Raw genomic sequence first — 19,272 nt, forward strand, 5'->3', positions numbered from 1 at the left:
TCTGTATGTTTTTGCATGTATATACAAACATCTAACAACAAATATAAATACCTAGTTTTCCATGAAGCTCAGGATCAGAAATTACTCAAAACTTCTAGCCAGCCACTTCTTTTTAATGGATATTTTGATTGTAATACTGTATAGAAGAAAGAGAAAACATATGCTAAGTTTCCAGTTTATTAGATTTGCCTGCCTTGCATCTACAACCAAATACCAATGGTGCACTTTGTAAGTTTACAATTACCATCCATCCATCAGTCAATAGAAAAAGACCATCATATGACCGCTGCTTGTTTGGTAGACTGTTCTCGGCACAGCAACGGCATGGTTGTATGTTCAAATGCTAGACATGTTTTTGGTACACCTTGTAGGCAGGCCTCATCTTTTTCCAGGCACAATGTGTTTGTCATCATCTACATCTTCATCAGCAGTTAGTTTCTGACCACATAACCGCTGTTAGCTGAATAGTTTTAGTTGGTGGACCACTGAGATGTTTAGAAAAGAGTGTGGGTGATGGTCCATGCAGTAACAGATGGGCTACAGTCAATAATTGTAAACCCACAAAGTGCACCTACAGTACTGTGGAAACTTCCAAGACCACCATCATTTATTTAAATTTCCAGTCAAAATGACCATTAAATACAAGTTATTCATCTGCTCTGAATGACGCAGGACGCTTTCATAGTTACTGTGTCCACCTTCATTGCAGGAGACCTCCGTTCAGTTTTTCAAAGTAACAGGGATATTTTTCCTCTTCTCCAAAGTTAAGTCTTAGGAACTGGTTGCATGTCATATTCAGTCATATCCATGGCCAGCCCATTGTTCAGAGGACATTGCAGTTTTGCAAATTACAATGAAAGTGGATTATCTTATCTCTGATCTCCTCAGAGGTATCTCTTGTAAACGAATAGCTTGTGTTTAATGGCTGTTGTGGGTGGAAATGAAATCAATGATGAGTGGTCTCTGACATTTGATCAGGACTGTATATGGCTAATATCATGCCAAGTGAGTGTAGGTACAAGGTAGGAGTTTCTAATAAACTAGTAACTCAGTGTATGCAACCTACACATTGATTATGCAGACTATGCAGGTCTTCATGTCATGTTAAAGCACTGCCAGAACTCTCTTCAAGTCAGCTATAGCTTTTAAAGGCTACAATCAGAATAATGACATTATGTTTTGTGTTGACTAAGAGTGAAAAGGCCCCAGTGCTAACCGTGGGGCTGTACTAACACTCCATCCAAATTCCACTGTTTGATGTACGTATATACAAACAAAGTTTAGAAGTCAAGGATACAAATCAAATGCACTTCTGTGTTTGCCTGTTTGCTTTCTATACTGAATGCGTCTATGCAGGTTGTTTTCTTCGTCCAAGTGTTGCAAGTTTGTCGTAGGGACTGGCACTGGAGAACCTCAGACACATGCACACACTCACGTAGTGCTTTGCATTTAGAACAAAATGTACATTTCTGTGCAACTGTTATCAAAAAAACTGTTCAAAAATCATCAAACATTGTTTGAAACAGTTTGTAATGAACATGCTGTGAATATTCCCAAAGAATTAGTATTACACACAACCTATTTTCTAAATTTGATTTAATTAAAGGGCCCATATCGCATATTTTCTTGGATGTTCCAATTCATTTTTACGTGTCCATGATTTTGTGACCGTGCATTTAAGACTGATGTATGTAAGTGACCTCTGTTTTGACTGGCTGCCTGTATTGTGCCTCTTTTAAAAAGCAGCACAGGCTGAAACTCTTCATAGTGAATGGGTAGGGCTCAACTACTGTAGGCTGGACAGGTGCGCACAGGCAAATGCACTTGTTTTCAAAGCAAGCTGTTTTTGCAGCTTAGCTTCCAGTGAATGAGCTGCCTGAACCAGAAAGAGAGCAGTACATTTTAAATTGTATCATATCATCATCTTTTATTTCAAAGATGCAAGGAAAATTCAACTTTCTATGATATGGGCCCTTTAAAAAACTAAACTCTCAATCTTCTATTTATATGTGACTGTGCAGTAATATTATATGACACTAACCATAAATTCAGACAAAACTAACCCAGACCTGATTAAATAACTAACATAAAAGTGTAAAATAAAACTGTCAAAGTTGCATTGTTTTCTCTCCTGCCTCTGCTGTCCTTTATGTGTCTGTCTGCTTCCTGTCTCAAAAGCACAACTTTGTGTGTGTGTGTGTGTGTGTGTGTGCGTGTGCACGTGCCTTTGTGCCTGTATTGTTGTATTATTTTAAGAGTGTATGCATATTTGTATATTTATTTTAAGTGTGCATGAGCACATCACGAGGGATTGTGTGTGTGTGTGTGTGTGTGTGTGTGTGTGTGTGTGTGTGTGTGAGTGTGTGTGTGTGTGTGTGTGTGTGTGTGTGTGTGTCAGCAATTACTTCTTTGACCTCTAAAGAACTGAATAGGACTGAAAATGATACTGTCATCATTATTAAAGGTTTCTGTGGGGGGTAAAATGTTCAAAAGCATTCTTGCACAGTGCTACTAAAGCACCCTTTCACAAGGAACACAAGGAATATGCATGAATACGTCAGTCTTGTGCAATAAAATGAGTGAATATGCTAAAGGTAATAACATGTTAAATAGTAATGACAGGAATAATTTGAGAAATGTTAGAGATGCATGGTCTACAACTGCCATTGGTGATGGTTTCTAATCCCAGTCCTAGAGACTCAACCTATCTGTGCTCTGCCCACAAATGCATTCCTTTATAGCGACTGTTACAAGCTTTACGAGAAGTTGGCAAAAGTCTCATGCAACCGAATGAGAAATTGTTGCACACTTGGAGGTTTAAATCATTTCAGTGTAACATTAACATCTTATATGCTAGCTAGAAAGTCCACAGGCCAGTTTAGCGTTATTAGTTTGCATCCTGGCCTACACCTATAGCTACTATACCATGGCTGAAATTTTCTTTATTGCACTTACACTAAAGGTGCAAAATACAAGGGGTTATGGGGTCCTCCCAGTTTACCTCTTGGACCCCCTGAATGCTTCCAAATCAGAATTCCAGGGGGCAGTTATGCTGTTCATTAGGGAAAATTAGACACTCAAATATAAAGGTACATTTTTAGCTGCTTCACCCACAATAAGCAAGCTTAGCAGACTAGTTCACCCCATTGGTCCTCAATAGCCAATGCCCATCTTAAACGCCTCACAATATGTCGTAATATATTGGTAAACGTGGTGGTGTCAGTAGTGCTATGATGAGTCAGTTAGCAGTCGGCCAGTGACGGAGTAGCCAGGCAATATGGGACCCCTCCCAAACAACATGAGGTATTCCACACACTACTGTATACAAAATTACAACACAAGCACAGAGTGTGGCAGTATGTTGTGGGCCCAAGTTATCTCAGTTTGGACAGAGAGAATTAAGGCTTAGCTGGTTACCAAGTCAAAACAGCTGAAGCTGTTAATTGCATTATAAAAGAAACATCACCCAGTATATCCTAACACTGGGTGATGACAGATAACACAGAAAGGTAACACTTTAAATTAAGGTTCATTCACAGACATTAGTGATTTGTCCATTGCGTTTTCCTAATAAGGTAAATAGGATTTTTGTCAGTATTCTCTAATTCTTGTCATAACAGTAGCTGTTAAAGAACACTTTTGTGGGTGTAGCATTAATGCCTGTCATGACATCAGTCCAGTGTGTAACTGTTGGCCAGGCCAGCTGTGCACTGGATGGAGATTGCATCGCAAGGACTGGGACTGGAAATGACTGATAGTCTTATGGTAGCAGAATAAGGGTAAAGACAGCATTTTCTTACCCCCACCCCCCAAACCCCACCCTGCCTCCTGCTCCCCCAGATGCCCCCGTTTCCATGGGCATGTGGGGACCACACCATGATGGAGATGATCGAGAAGAAACGGCATCTGTGCAAAGAGATTAAAGCACGGCAGAAACCTCCGGACAAGGCCCTCTGCAAGCAGGACAGCATGCCCATCCTGCCCAGCTGGAAGAAGACCAATGGGGGCAAGAAATACGGCCCTCCGCCCTACTCCACCCAGACCACTGTCTTCTGGGACACGGCCATCTAACTGAAGGAGTGTGTGCTCCAGTCCAACGAAGAATGGGAACATACAGGGTGAGAGGGTGTGGCAAAACAATAGCTGACCACCAATAGTAGTGAAGGGAAAGGAAGTGAACTTCTGTAGCAAATTCAATTAAATCTGAGGGATCCGATCTCCTTGGTTTCTTATCACGGTTTATATTTAATATTTTTATATTGGAAATTGTCTTAATATCAAATATGCTTAGAGTAATTAGAAATTTTATATAGGAGAACTCTCTTAAATGAGTTGACATCTCAGAGTGGAAAATTGTAGATGTTTAGCCATGAGATGATCTGCGTTCTTTCAAAGACAGGATTTCTTTTTATTTCTTTTCTTTTTTCTTTATTTTTCTTTTTTGTTTTATATGTTGCATCGACACTCATCTGGGAGGGGGGAAATATATATATATATATACACACACACACACATATATATATATATATATAAACATATATACAGTATAACAATGAATTATGTGAGAATTAAATATGCCACAGTTTTTATATATGTGTTAAAAGAATGTCAAAAGTTTTATTTGATATGGTGATTTAACAAAAGCACTATTTTAAGAAAAGGAGTCTATTTTGGCATCTTGAACTTGGATGTTGAATCGGATTGTTACAATAGTGGATCGTCGTTGAGGTCTTGTTGTGTGTATTTGAGGTGCTGATCTCTCATCAAAAACAAAGAGGTTGCCATCAATCACTTTAAAGCCTGATTTCTCTGGTGCTGTTCAACTTTTTCCTTGAGCGTCCCTGCCATAAAGACTACATAAACATAGTCAAAAATATGTAATAACAAGTGCTACAACTCTTAAGGAGCAGATCAGCCGAAAATGCTGAACTGGCTAACAATAGATAAGGTGAGCAGGGTATGAAAGCCAGTTAGTTCTTGTTTTTGGCTGCATTAGGCAAATATAGCAATATTGCTCAGCAGGTCACATTAAACTGGGTGCATTTTAAAAAGCATATTGCTTCAGAGTTGGATCAGCACAGCTTGTGACTGGATCATCACCCTGTTGTATGGACATAACATCAACATGTGTGTCTAGTTTAGATATAATCCCATTCAAGACATTTTTGACACTGTTGTTGTAGCCTTTTTCATGGACGCTCAAGACTACCAACTCAACAGGTTTACATGGTTCTAGCATATAAGAGCATTTATGCTTTCCAAGAAACAACACTTATTGCAAAAATGTCCACAAAGCATGCATTAAAAAGTGGAAACGTTGTAGATCAGCATCCGGCAGGCTTACCATGATCTGTACCAAGTTTACCACATCTGTACCAAGTTTACTACAATCACTATGGAAGAGCCATATTTCTATGTCCAGCCACACCTGGGACACGGACACGAACTGGAATCGTGACCTTTGCCTAATGGAAAACATAGCAGGAATCAGACATGGCAATAGGCGGAGAGATCGACCATATGCCTGAATAAAGCGCATGCCTTGATAGAGTGAACCTTGAATTCAACAGATTCAAATCTGATTCTGAATCAAAACGATCCAGAGTGGACTGGAGCGATTTGATTCCGAATCGAATGGAGTTATATAGTGTGGATGTCAGTTGTCCTTTGTGATGTATAGAGTTCTGATTTGTTTTCTGTCACTGATAGGTGGAAATAGTGAATCAGCAGTGATCAGGTGGTTGTGTCATTTAGCCGTTGTTTACTGGCTATCGTAGTAATTTAACAAACATTGATCGGCTGGCTTCTCTGCCAGCCACCAGAGGGACCAATCCACATCTTTCACCTCTGCCCATTAATAAGGGCAGCACTCTCACAAGCTTCTAAAACTACGGATGGCATCGTGCTGTGGTGTTCACTGTTTACCATGGACTCACTGTGCTCTCTGGTTTTTTGCACTGCTGAGGGCAGGACTTTGTGATGTCATGTTAAACGTCTGATTGGTGATTGCTCAGGTGTGACAAAGCCACACCCCCAAAGATGGGGTCAGTGAAACCTAAAGCCCCTCCCCCGTTATGCCGACGGCACCCCACTCAACCCTGTTCTCCATCCTTCGAATACACCTACATACAAATACACGTACACACTCATAGAGCTTGACATCCATGCAAAAAGCGTTGCCTTGGAGACCCGGGTTCACTGTGACTAAACGTGGCGGAGACTTTGGGAGGGGCTGAAAGGTCAAATTGTGAATTGTGCAGTAAATAAGTATAAGTGAGAAACACCACCAACACCAGATGCAATGAAGAAGAAGAGCAAATCAAGATGGAATAAACTGAGGGTGACTTGGTAAGGTGCTAAGTCAGTACTGTGGTAACATTTTACACAACTAGTGGGCGGTGTGGTTCTGATGGTTCAGCCATGAGTCATTCCGTGGCCAGGTTATTAAACAGAGCGTAAGCCCAATTCGAGCTGGATTCGTTTTTCCAGAGGAGGCTCAGAAACGTAATTTGTGTGTGATTTGCCATACAGATCTGTGTTGTTTCCCAATGTTACCTCAAATAGCCTGAATTCCGTTTACATCAGTTTTGGACACCACAATTCTTATAACAGCACATTGTGCAGCTAAGTGGCAAATATTGTGCCAGAAAAAACAACAACAACAACAACAACAACAACAACAACAAAAAAAGAATTATTACTTAGCAGACTTACAAAAACTACTGACCTGGCAGGTTCCTACTGGATTAAAATCACAGATCTTGTTGGCAATCACTAAAAATACAGCACTCCTCCAGGTAAAACTAATCCACCTCAAAGAGGGTTTTGTTAAGGTCAACCATTAGTCCAGAGAGAGGATTTAAAGTGAAAGCAAAGGTCTAGACCTTGTGGAAAATCCTGAACCATCATCACTCTTTAGTGGCCCAGCGTCCACAGCAGATCTAAACACATTCTGTTCACTTTCAGCACAACATCCACGCCTGTACAAGCTTTCGATGATTTAAGCCTATTCAGGGGAAGATGGTATAGTGAGAGAAAAGCTGCACTGTCTCATGTTTTCAGACATGCAGACAAGATGAAAACTGTAACAAATGATACTTGAAAGGGTCTTAGATCGCTCAGCACATGTAGTTTAAACTGACAGACAACATGGATAGGACGCAGAACGATGCTGGTGGCATTAACTTATTCAAGCTCCGCCCACAGAAGGGTTCTTTCGTAACTACCGTTGCTGTATTGGACGAACTTCGGAAAACACGGGCCAAAATTCCATTCAGCTTAATGAGAAAGTGGAGCTAATATTTTTGGCAAGATATCGACATATTAATACATTTAGATTGTGATTTTCACTTGTACACATTTTAAAGGCCACACTTTGGGGCAGATCAGGTGGTATTTGTTTTTTGTGCAGTTGAGCTACATGCAGCCTATGTGAGTGACTGAATCCTGTAATTTTAGGGACTAAGTTGTTGCTGTCAGCCTATGATCTTATTATTGATATTCCTCAAGACAACATCCCGTCGTGATTTCTACTTTTACTGTAATGTGAGTAGCGGTGGACCATATGGCAGAAATATCACAACATATAAAACATATAAAAGAAATTTTCACCGCATAATATAGTTTACAATATTTGATTTCTTACATCTGTTAAGTTGGAATGAACAATAAAGAACCACAAGCGGCAACTCATTTGTTAATCTAGTTAATCAGGCCTAATCAGGCGCTTTTTGTAATAAAACATGTGCTCAGTGCTCTGTAAATACTGATAATATTCACAATATACTCTGAAAAGTGTGTTGTGGCATTATTTATCAAGATATTGATTAATATTGTCATTTTGCCCAGTCTTAAATGTGGGTATATGGCCTGTACAATGGGGAAAATGTTATGTGCAGGTCCCTTAAGATACTGACCATGGTACAGTAGCTAGAGCCATACAGTGTTAGCTTAGCTGATGTTCACCCTATAAAAACCCAGTCTATACCCAGTCAATCTAAACAGTGTGGCCTTTTACATGCCTAATAAATACAAGCTATTGAAATTTATATCACTCAAAATGTACTATTTTAGCAATTTTGGCTGCTAGAATTTCTGGTTTTTACCTGTAAAAATGTCCAGCCTGGCAACCATTGCTACAAAAAACCACAGCTGTGAGCAGAGCATGGATACAGTCGTGTCCAAATGAACTGTTTTGTCGATTTTAAAATAAGTAAAAATAAGTTGACACATTTTCCACAAAGAACTGCACATTTTAATGCGCAGTTCAACATATTGTGGGGCGGAGGTGCAACAAAGATTCAAATCATCAAAATCATCAAAAACGGATTTCAGAAATTCCATTTGTTGACCATTTGAACTGCACATTCATGGCCCGCTTTGTCATATTGAATTAGCCCCCAACATTAAAACACATAAATGTGAAAAGACAACATGCTACACACTTTCTCACAGAAAAAAAATAAAATAATGAAAAAAAAATCTTTTTTTTTTTACACAACAAGCACAGAATTTGTGTCAAAATGTGTGGTTTCAAGGACATTGTATACCACATTGTGTAAGGAAATAAAAAAAGAGAACATAAACGTCCTGATTATGGAACACACAGGTTGGGTTATAGAAACCATCTAGCTCTTACTCTCACTCCCCAACCCTGATGTACCGGTACGCGTTCTCTGGCATGTGTGTGTGTGTGCGTGCGTGCGTGCGTGCGTGCGTGCGTGCGTGCGTGTGTGTGTGTGTGTGTGTGTAAATACTATTCTATTCTGTGGAAGCGTTCGTTGCACTGCGGGGGGCTATGACATACACACGGTGATGTCACAGTTTGTGTCTTTTCTTGCACTGAGTGTGTTGCAGTCTTTATTTTTTGGCAAATGTCAAAAGAAGAGTTAAAAAAATGAGTATGGTTATTGTACCATTGTTTCTCTTTTAATTAAATGACTACATAAATAAATGAATATGTTTTTTTGCAGTGTGGTGTCTACATTGCGTCCTCTTTGCAAGCACCTATGACCAATCTTGTCCATTTAGATGGCGGTAGAAGCAGATATATGGTACGCTTAATGACTCTCAAAGCCCCCTTATCCATTACCATGACATGGTGGATGTGTTGAATGACGGCTGGGACATTACATTCATGGCTGTAACTAGCTCTGAGGACGCTGAGGTCTGGACCTCAGTAGCTTCATTAATCTCTATTTATAGAGATTAAACATAGAAACAAGCGCCGTTATGATAATACAGTTGTTTACTTAGGGGCGCAGCCACAGAGCCACAGACCTACCTAGAATATTTGTCATTTTTTTATGATTTTATGATGACCAATCAAAATCTGCCGAGCTCCGGGTCATTTTCTTCAACCCTCCCATAACTGCTCAGCAACCGCTGCAGCTGCTTCCGTAATCTTGCCCGTGACGTTTGTGGCTAGTGTTGGGACTCTGAGCTCCTTGGACGTTTCTGAAGGGTTTTGTTAGATTCAGTATGGAAAGAAAAGCCATGAAACAGGGAGCAGTGAAAGGTGCTCAGCTGACCTCAAAACAGCTGTGGTTTGACCACAGATCTGACCATAGAACCAGAGTAACATTAACTTTGAGTTCTTGAGATGTTTAGTTATGCAGCACACATGTTATAGGCTAACATGTACCATCTATGTGGTATAAATGCAGGTTGCCAACGCTTATGAGCGCAATTGACACGAAATTGTAAAATGCAAACCCTATATTTCTTTATTCGTTTGGACTGCTTGTTATGTTGCTGGCTAAACTAACATGCTTTAACACCTCCAGTAGCTGCTCAGTTTAAACCACAGGCTCCATAGTGGCCTACATTAGTGATTAGATTAGATTTGTGTTACCTACTCATAAGAGACTACAAGCAACATAAGAAAGTTCACTGTTAACCAGCATATTGATGGTATAGTATATCATGTAGCCAACTTTATTAAGAAACCAACAGGCCCCTTAGGTATTTTGTATTGTATTTTGTCTCATTAACTATATGAGTAGCTGCCTTTCCTGTTAGCTGGGCTTTGGCACAGACAGTCCTTTCTAACCTATGTTTAATGCGTGCTTGTACAGTAATCAGTGAGTACAGAGATGCAGGAAGGGAAGACTTGTTGAGATACTCATATTCATCATCTAGTTTATTTACTACGAGATGTATTTCTGCAAAATACACCTCCCTAAAGCTTTGATGTAGGTTGCGGCCTTGATTCCATCATAATAGTTTTAAGATAAGCTTTAGGTCTAAAACGGTAAATATGTACATTTATATAGAATTATATGTGCATGTGCATATTTAATTCAAGTGTATTTTAACATCATCAACATTACATATAAAACATATCTGGTTCCTATCTGGACATCTGGTTCCTATCACCACCGCTGTAAAGAAGTCCAAGTGGTTAAGGTTCTCTATAGTGGAGCATTTCAAATCAGGCCTCTCTCAGTGAATAAACGATGCCTACATTTTGAAAAATCAGTGCAATACCTCTTTAAGATGAGCCTCTAAAAGCAATCCATCATGCTTAATCTACTCCCTCTGATATCTGATCAGGGATCAGACCGGGCCCAGTGCCCTGGGGCCTCGAGGCCGCAAGGTTTGAGACAAAAGCTACTAACAACCCACAGCAGATGCAAAAATTAGATCAACAAATTGCCCTTGAATATGTAATGAGTAAATAAACAAAATAAAGGTCCCTCAGTCCACAGCTGCCACTTAGAACGACTAACATTTATCTGTCCACATGGGGGCAGTAGAGTGGAACATGAAAAAGACCACTAACATCACAAATTGTGTGTGTGTGTGTGTGTGTGTGTGTGGTTTGTGGGGATAATACATGTACTGCATGGCAAGTGTGCACTACAGTATATGCCAACAGGCTTTTCACTTGGGAAAACTTTCACAGTCTCAAAAACAAATGAGCCCAACCCAATACTCCAGCCTAAAGGAATACTCTGATTTTTTATCCTATATACTCTGTTTTTTATCCTATATACTCTGGTTTTTTATCCTATATACTCTGGTTTTTTTATCCTATATACTCTGATTTTTTTATCCTATATACTCTGATTTTTTATCCTATATACTCTGTTTTTTTATCCTATATACTCTGATTTTTCTGTCTGTATTTACCACATCTCTAGTCTGTATTGTCAGTTACTGCAGACAATAGTTATGACACATAACAACAACAAAGCTGTTGACCCAAAACACACTTTAGGAGATACTAATGGGAAGTTGCTTCATCACTGGCTGCCAGTGTAAATATGTTGTCAGGCTTCCTGCTCTTGGATCGGTTGCAGCTGAGGAACCAACCATACTCTACAGATGCAGCAGATAGAGATTAGGTTGAAAAACACTGAAGTTTTCCTTTACCCTTTCAATAACTTGCACATACTGGTTTCTTTCCATGGCCTACGTCTTTCCACTGCATGTCAGAAAGAGAGCGGAGAGAGACCCCCCTCTAATGTTAAAGCTCTGTTATTCCCTTTATAAGAACATTCCTGAGTGTACACCTCCACCAGGAGAGCCTGCTCATAAAGCATTCCATATGTTCTCTCTCTCATTCTGTCTCACCCTTTCTCTTTCCTACACCAGCATGGGTGAAAACAAGGTTTTTATAGGTTCAAATAGCATCACCAGTACAAGATCTTAGGGATTATCATAGCTTTGTTTAGATAGTATCATTCGAAAACAGAGTTTTCATGATTATCGTTCATATTTATATTTTTTATATTATATATATATATATATATATATATATTTACATTCTACTTATTTTTAAACAAAAAAAACAGAAAACCCAAGATTTACTGTGAATAAAAGTGAATAGAATTACTAAAATTCAAATGGGTTCTGTTATATCATCCACAAAATGACTAAATGAAACCAATTAACATGTTCTGTGACATTTTTCCTCATCTTCATTTTGTTGCTCATGAATAAGTCAAAGTATAAAACTTGTCAGTAACAACATTTTGCTTTTTTATGCTAAAATAACAAAATAATTATGTATATTGGTATGAAAATTGTGAGCAGTTGAGAAATTCAAATTGGCAATTTGGTTCTGTATATTATACTATATGTTCAAAATGTCTAGACTCCTGCTCTAATTAGTAATTAATTCAGGTACGTTAAGCTGGCTCAGAAGTCCAATTGCGCACACATTTTTCCATAGAAAAGCATTGGGAGCTGTGGAGTAGCCACATATGAACCTAAGGGCATCCTTTAGCTAGAGGGGTATAGAGTGCCTTTGCACTGGATGGTGGAGCTGTCTGGAGTGATGGAGCTCCATCCAGTACTCCATGTATTGGAGTTATCCAGAACTAAATCATCCAACATCAGTGCCTGGCCTCACCAGTGCTCTAGTGACTGAATGCAGTCAAATTCCCACAGCCATGTTCTAACAACTAGTGTAAAGGCTTTCAAGAGTAGAGGCAAACTCTCTATTAACACCATTGATTTCAAAGGAAATATCGGCTATGCAGGTACAAATTTCTACTTTCCAAACAAATACTTTTCAGGTATAATCTATTATATTTATGATTTGGCTTCTTTAATTCTTGTAATGAATTATTTCACTCTGATTAATTGATTAATCAGTAGATTTGTCAATTATTGATGTAATGGCTAGTGACAGCTTTACAGTCTCTAGTGGTCATTCAATCCCCAGTAATGGGGCTGATCAGAGCACTGACTCAGAAGAGACATTTCAGGAGTGTTTGAGTGACTGATGTTCACTGATCAATGATAAATGTTCAATGTCCATTTACTATATGTTAGCGGTATATTTTGAGTATTAAAAGTAAAAACATTGGTATAGTTAGTAACATATCACTGTTGTCTGAAGAAAACCTCAAGGCTACAAAGGGATAAGTTTACAGGAAATGGAAAAAAGTACTTTACTTCTAATTTAAGTCGATGGAACCAGACATTTTCCCCAAGTCATTTTGGGCTGTTTCTTTCATGACAGTCATCATGAAATTTACACACAGTGAAAAAGAAAACAGGCATTTTGATATTATGTCAAAAACTGAAAAACGACAAAAATGGAGACACATATATATATATATAGATAGATAGATAGATAGATAGATAGATAGATAGATAGATAGATAGATAGATAGATAGATAGATAGATAGATAGATATCTATCTCGCTACTGTCGGAAGAGAACCTTGTATCTCCATTTTTGACTTTATTCAGTTTTTAATATAAATTGAAAATGCCTGTCGCTCTTTACATTGTTTGTAAGTTTCATGATGAATGGACCAAAAGAAACAACCCAATATTGCTTGGAAAGACGTCTGGTTCCATTGACTTCCATTAAAAGTAAAGCAGGTTTTTTCCTTCTCCTGTGAAGTTACCTTACGTTAAGTTTGGAGATACGAGGTTTTCTTCTGAAAACAGTGATATACACACACACACACACACACACACACACACACATATATATATATATATATATATGAATGAGAGAGAGAGAGAGAGAGAGAGAGAGAGAGCACATTTATTAGATATATACATTTAGATGTATGTATTTAGCATATCACTGTTGTTGGAACAAAACCTTGTATCTCCAAAATGGTCACTTTACAAGAGAAGGAAAAAACCTTCTTTACTTTTAATGTAAGTCAATGGAACCAAATGTTTTTCCAAAAGTTTACACACAATATAAAGAGCAACAGGCATTTTTAAAATATGGCAAAAACTGAAAAATGTCAGAAATGAAGATACAAGGTTTTGTTCCAACAACAGCGATATGTTACTGTATATATTTTGGTGCATTTACTTAGGGGATGTTGGTAATACATATTGAACTGCATATATTTACTATATGGTTAATTGCATAATTATATTTTCGGTTATCTGTTTTTTTTTGTTTTTTTTTACATTTTTATTCTTTTTCAAAAAAGAATTTCCAAGCCAGACTGGATCAAAACACACATCTTGCTCTTTATCTTTGTCTCACACACAAACCTGCGCGCACACACACACGTCAACACTTGATTAACTGTCTGATGGCACACACAGCGGAAGTCTCAAAGTAGCGCTGAGCTCTCAGCTTACACTGTCTAATGAACTCAGTGACATTACCGCCACTGAGTCAGATCTGTTGTGGGATCAGTTTCCACTAAACTAAAACCTGATGTTAACCATTATCACAGCAGCTAAAGTGAACTCAGATCAGTATCATAAAGCCACTGCCAACTCTGCCAACACTGCTAAATGGCAGTGTACATCATGACCCCCTCCCACACACTAGTGCTTTGTGTGTGTGTGTGTGTGTGTGTGTATGTGTACATGCATGTGTGTGTGTGGACTCTCAGCAGGGTGCTCGGGATGTGTGTGTGTGTGTGAGTTTGGGGCAGCCTGGTACAAGAGAGCTCTTTTCCCCAAAACTTTTTTCCCCCATTCAGCTTGACCCCCTTCTTCCTCACACACACTCCCACCCACCCACACACACACTCCCTCTGCCCTCTAATCCAACCATTTATCAGCCTCAATAGAGCTGTGGATAATCATTCCACCCCCATGAGATCACCTCCAAACCGCCACTTTCACAGAGAGGGAGCGAGAGAGATTCTGTCTGTTTAATGTCAGACCTCGCCACAAGGGAGCACCAACACTGATCAAACAGCCTTTATTACACAGATTGCTCACATGCACATATGTCAAACACTGATGTTTAGCAACTGGTTTTGATGCATTAGAAGGGATTCTGTTCACTTATAGGAATGTTCTGGCCTAAAACGTAAGAGTTTAGTATGTTGTTTAGTATATTATTTGTTGTGTTATGCAGTATTCTGTAGCACAGCGTTACAACCCTCACCTCAGTGGTTTGACAGAATTCACAATTTATATCATTTTTATGTTTTCCTTCATCACTCTATACAAATACACCATACAGTCAATCCAACCAAGACTGCTAGCGTAATCAGTGTAGCCAATCAGTAATAGGCTAATAAATACAACCAAGATCGTGCTGCTCTTACAGACACTCACAGACAGGATTTGTACCCTCTCTGCCCGAGAAAAGGTTCTTTATATAAGTCAGCTGGTAACTGCCAGAGGTGGACGAAGTACACAGATCAAGTACCTGAGTTAAAGTCGAGACCCCCAAGGTAAAATATTCCTCCAGTAAAAGTAGAAGTTCCTCCCTTTAGACCTCCACTTGAGTAAAAGTACTAAAGTATTTGCCTTCAAATGTACTTAAGTATAAAGTAAAAGTACTAAAAGAGGAATTCTGGCTCTGATGTCCTGTTATCATTTTTATAACCAGACTAGCTTCATGAACTCATTTCAGGTGAAAGTCCTCCAGCGTCTCTCTTGGTAAACCAGTCTTTTAATAGAACGTCATTAATTAGTGACGCTGACGTCTATTAAAATGATCAGAAGCACAAAACACTGAAGGTAAACAGTTTCCATCAGGGAGAACCGAGTGGCTCTGAAATCACTTTTTACACACAAGCAAAGTTTCAGTTTCAGATTTATTTACAACTTAGTTCCAAGTTTAAGTTGAATAAAAACTGGCTTTAAACTCAGGATCACAGATGAGCTCCTTTACTATGTTGATCTGTAGGCGTCTGTTCATAAACATAAACCAGCCCAAACTCATTTACTATAAAATGAAATGGTGTTTGTAGAAATTCAGAAAAAAGCCGCGTCAGTCTCGACTGCATATGTGGACATATTTCTATATTGAGCTCTATTTACACAAAGTTAGGTTAGTTCATCATTTATGTTGAACAGACTCTCCCAAAGTTTTACGCTGCTGCGCTGACGTTGAACCGCGTGCTGCACTGGGTCGGTATGACCAACAGGTCAAAACCAGCTCTAAACAAAGTGACCGCTGGGCCCTGATTGGTGCTCTGGCTTTGCGCTTCTTTCGTTTTGACATGTGACGTTTTTATACACACAGAAACCAAAAGGAACGACAGATTTCTCAAAATGTAGGAGGAAAAAGTCGGATATTAGACTCTGAAATGTAGTGGAGTGAAAGGAGAAAGTCGCCCTGAACGGAGAAACTTCAGTACAGATACACCAAAAATACTAAAGTACAGAAACTAATTACATTTACTCAGTTACTCAGTTACTGTCCCCCACTGCTAACTGCAGAATGGTATAATTCAATATCGCTATTGTAATAATGATTTGATGACACTATAGTTGTACTACCGCATTAGCATGTTTGGCTTCCTAGCCTGATCTTCAGTTATCTAACTTCCTTCTGCATTCACCAGATGATGAGCAGTTTAAGTTTTTCAACACCTTCAAGACATCTTCAGGAGGGGGATTTCCAAGTCTTTTAAACAAAAAACCCTCTGTAGGATGTGAGGAAGCATGTTTACACCAGCTGTATTATTGGTTACATTTTCATGTTTCACACCCAGCTCACCAGATATAAATCTAATTAAGAGGAAGTGAGACTATATTGGGAAATGTGCGACCAACCATTGTGGACGTTCAGTAGAAAGCAGTGAAGAATGCACGGGACGCTGCTTCTTTAGATCATTTACAAGAACTTTATATAAGTATGACAAAGCAATGTGAAGCTTAAATACTACTGAACAGGATATATGCTTTCTACACATTAGGCCAATGAGAGTTGTCTGCTTAATTAATGATGTCACAGCTTCTCTCATCTTAGTGACCAACCTAGGTAGCTGTCTTTAGTCAATGCAGTGTTTAATTAGCATTGCCATTAGCTAGGATAGCTAACCAACCACTAAAATTTTCACATAAATTGTTTATGTGAAATTATTTTGCCATTTTAATGTTCTGCACTGTACACTTGAGGTGGGCTAAACTTATCAGCTTGATTTTGGCCAAGTGCCTTCATACTTAAGGGGGCAATCTGCCCTAAAACTAGAGGTAACCCTGTCAATACGAACCAAATAAAAACACACCCAGTTGCATAAAGGGGGGTAAAATGATCCATTTTGGAATCAGTGGTTTTCTTCAAGGAAAAGTCATCCTACAGTGTATCCCACTTTTCTCTTCAGCTTAATTCAAATCTGATGATACATAAATATTTTGATGTTTCCCTCAGGTCTGTCTGATCACCTAAAAAATAAAGATGAACTTCAATACTATTTAAATGCATTAGAACTTGTCCCCAACTGATTCGGCAAAGGGGCACCAGAATGACTAAAATGTATTTATTCTCTCAATCCGTCGATCAGTTTCTCAATATCATGTCTTTCAATATAAGGCAGTTCTACAAGGCAGCGTTGCAACCCCTCAGCCTCATCACCATGGCAGAATTCGTGTTCTCGCCCATAAATGTCCTCTCACTGCGATACCCAGCATGCATTACACAAATATGTCATACAACCATTATGAATCCCAGTGGTGCTCAACCAGTCCTGACTTGTATCCTAGCTCTTGAGCTAAAGGCTAATATATATAGACCTGATATTCGTCTTCCTATAAGAGTAACGCTATCTGCCTGGCTTCCTTCTGCAGTAGCCAGCTAGCAATCTTGCTCCAAAGACTAATGTGGTAGCTCTGTAGGAGGTGGGTAGGCATGTTTACTACAGATGAAGCAATGGTTATTCCTTCATTTTTTATAGTCCCTTCAATAAAAATTGCAAAGACTTGCCCACAGAATATGTTTATGTGAGTGATTCTTTTTGACTGCCAGGTTAATCATTCAGTATATGCCTCTGAGCCTGAGACTGTCTGTAGAACACTAAGCTTCTAGACCAACTAGCCTTGAACAGTTGGTGATTCTGTTCAAGGTTGAAACAGGCTGAACAAACACTTTGGAAGCAAAGGCATTACAGCTGCGTGCATGTGCCACATGGGCGTGTGTGGACTAATATAATGCAATGTGTTATATGAATAATAAGACTTTTGGGGTTCATGAACGAGCACTGACTTTGTGGGAGTCTTTCTCTTTGCCTAGGTTCTCCTGCCTTGACAACACATTACATTAAACAAAGGTAATGGACATGCATGCACGCACGCACATACACACACACACACACACACACACGCACAGGGGCCTGAATGGGATGCCTGCTCTTTGATCTGGTTTGACTGTCAGTGTCACTTGTCCAGGGTTATGGGCGGAAGTAATGTCCACACACAGTTCACCCCAGGAGACCCCTCTCTCTCTCTCTCACACACACACACACACACACACACACACACACACACACACACACACACACACACACACACACACCAGGGTCACTTGGTATAATGGGGTCACAACCAAGGATATGCACGTGTCGACCTCCAAAACATGACCCTGAGCAGCACTCTCAAGAGTGTGGCTTTGTAAACGTCTAGTCACAACAGTTATAAAAAGTGATAAACATAACATCTTCCAAACTACATTCAACTGAATACACTACAAAGACGAGATATTTAATGTTCAATCGGATGAACTTTATTGTTTTTTGCAAATATTCACCCTATTTTGAATTTGATGCCTGCAGCACGTTCCAGAGAAGTTGGGACAGGGGCGTGTTTCCCACTGTGTTACATCACCTTTCCTTTAACACTCAATCAGCGTTTGGGAACTGAGGACACTGATTGTTGAAGCTTTGTAGGTGGAATTCTTTCCCATTCCTGCTTGATGTCCAGCTTCAGCTGCTCAGCAGTCCGGGGGTCTCCACTGTCGTATTTTGAGCTTCATAATGTGCCACACATTTTCAATGGGAGACGGTCTGGACTGCAGGCAGGCCAGTCTAGTACCCGCACTCTTTACTATGAAGCCACGCTGCTGTAACACGTGCAGAATGTGGCTCGGCATCGTCTTGCTGAAATAAGCAGGACGTCTCTGAAAAAGACGCTGCTTGGATGGCAGCAGATGTTGCTCCAAAACCTGTATGGACCTTTCAGCATTAATGGGGCCTTCAAAGATGTGCAGGTTACCCCTGCCATGGGCACTAACACCGCCCCCCCCCCCCCCCCCCCCCCACACCATCAGAGATGCTGGCTTTTGAACTTTGCGCTGAAAACAATCCGGACAGTCCTTTTCCTCTTTGGACCGGAGGACACGACGTCCATGATTTCCAGAAACAGTGTGAAATGTGGACGCGTCAGACCACAGGACACTTTTCCACTCTGCGTCAGTCCATCTCAGATGAGCTCGGCCCAGAGAAGCCGGCGGCGTTTCTGGGTGGTGTTGATATGTGGCTTCGCTTTGCATGGCAGAGTTTTAACTTGTAGATGGAGCGACGAACTGAGTTCACTGACAGTGGTTTTCCGAAGTGTTCCTGAGCCCATGTGGGAATATCCGTTACAGAATGATGTGGG

At 39.7% G+C, this 19,272-nt stretch overlaps 1 protein-coding gene across 1 annotated transcript in view; it reads left to right on the top strand.

The window, feature by feature from the left end:
- The window catches only part of nyap2a (neuronal tyrosine-phosphorylated phosphoinositide-3-kinase adaptor 2a), a 75,492-nt gene extending 66,998 nt beyond the window's left edge, over positions 1 to 8,494 (top strand). Inside the window, exon 7 of the mRNA XM_037546756.1 lies at positions 3,841 to 8,494. Coding sequence (XP_037402653.1) covers positions 3,841 to 4,071 — 231 coding nt within the window. The 3' untranslated portion in view covers positions 4,072 to 8,494. The remainder of the gene's footprint in view (positions 1 to 3,840) is intronic.
- The last annotated feature ends 10,778 nt before the right edge of the window (positions 8,495 to 19,272 follow it).

Source organism: Pygocentrus nattereri, chromosome 17 (genome assembly GCF_015220715.1).
Source record: "Pygocentrus nattereri isolate fPygNat1 chromosome 17, fPygNat1.pri, whole genome shotgun sequence".
NCBI classification, from domain to species: domain Eukaryota; kingdom Metazoa; phylum Chordata; class Actinopteri; order Characiformes; family Serrasalmidae; genus Pygocentrus; species Pygocentrus nattereri.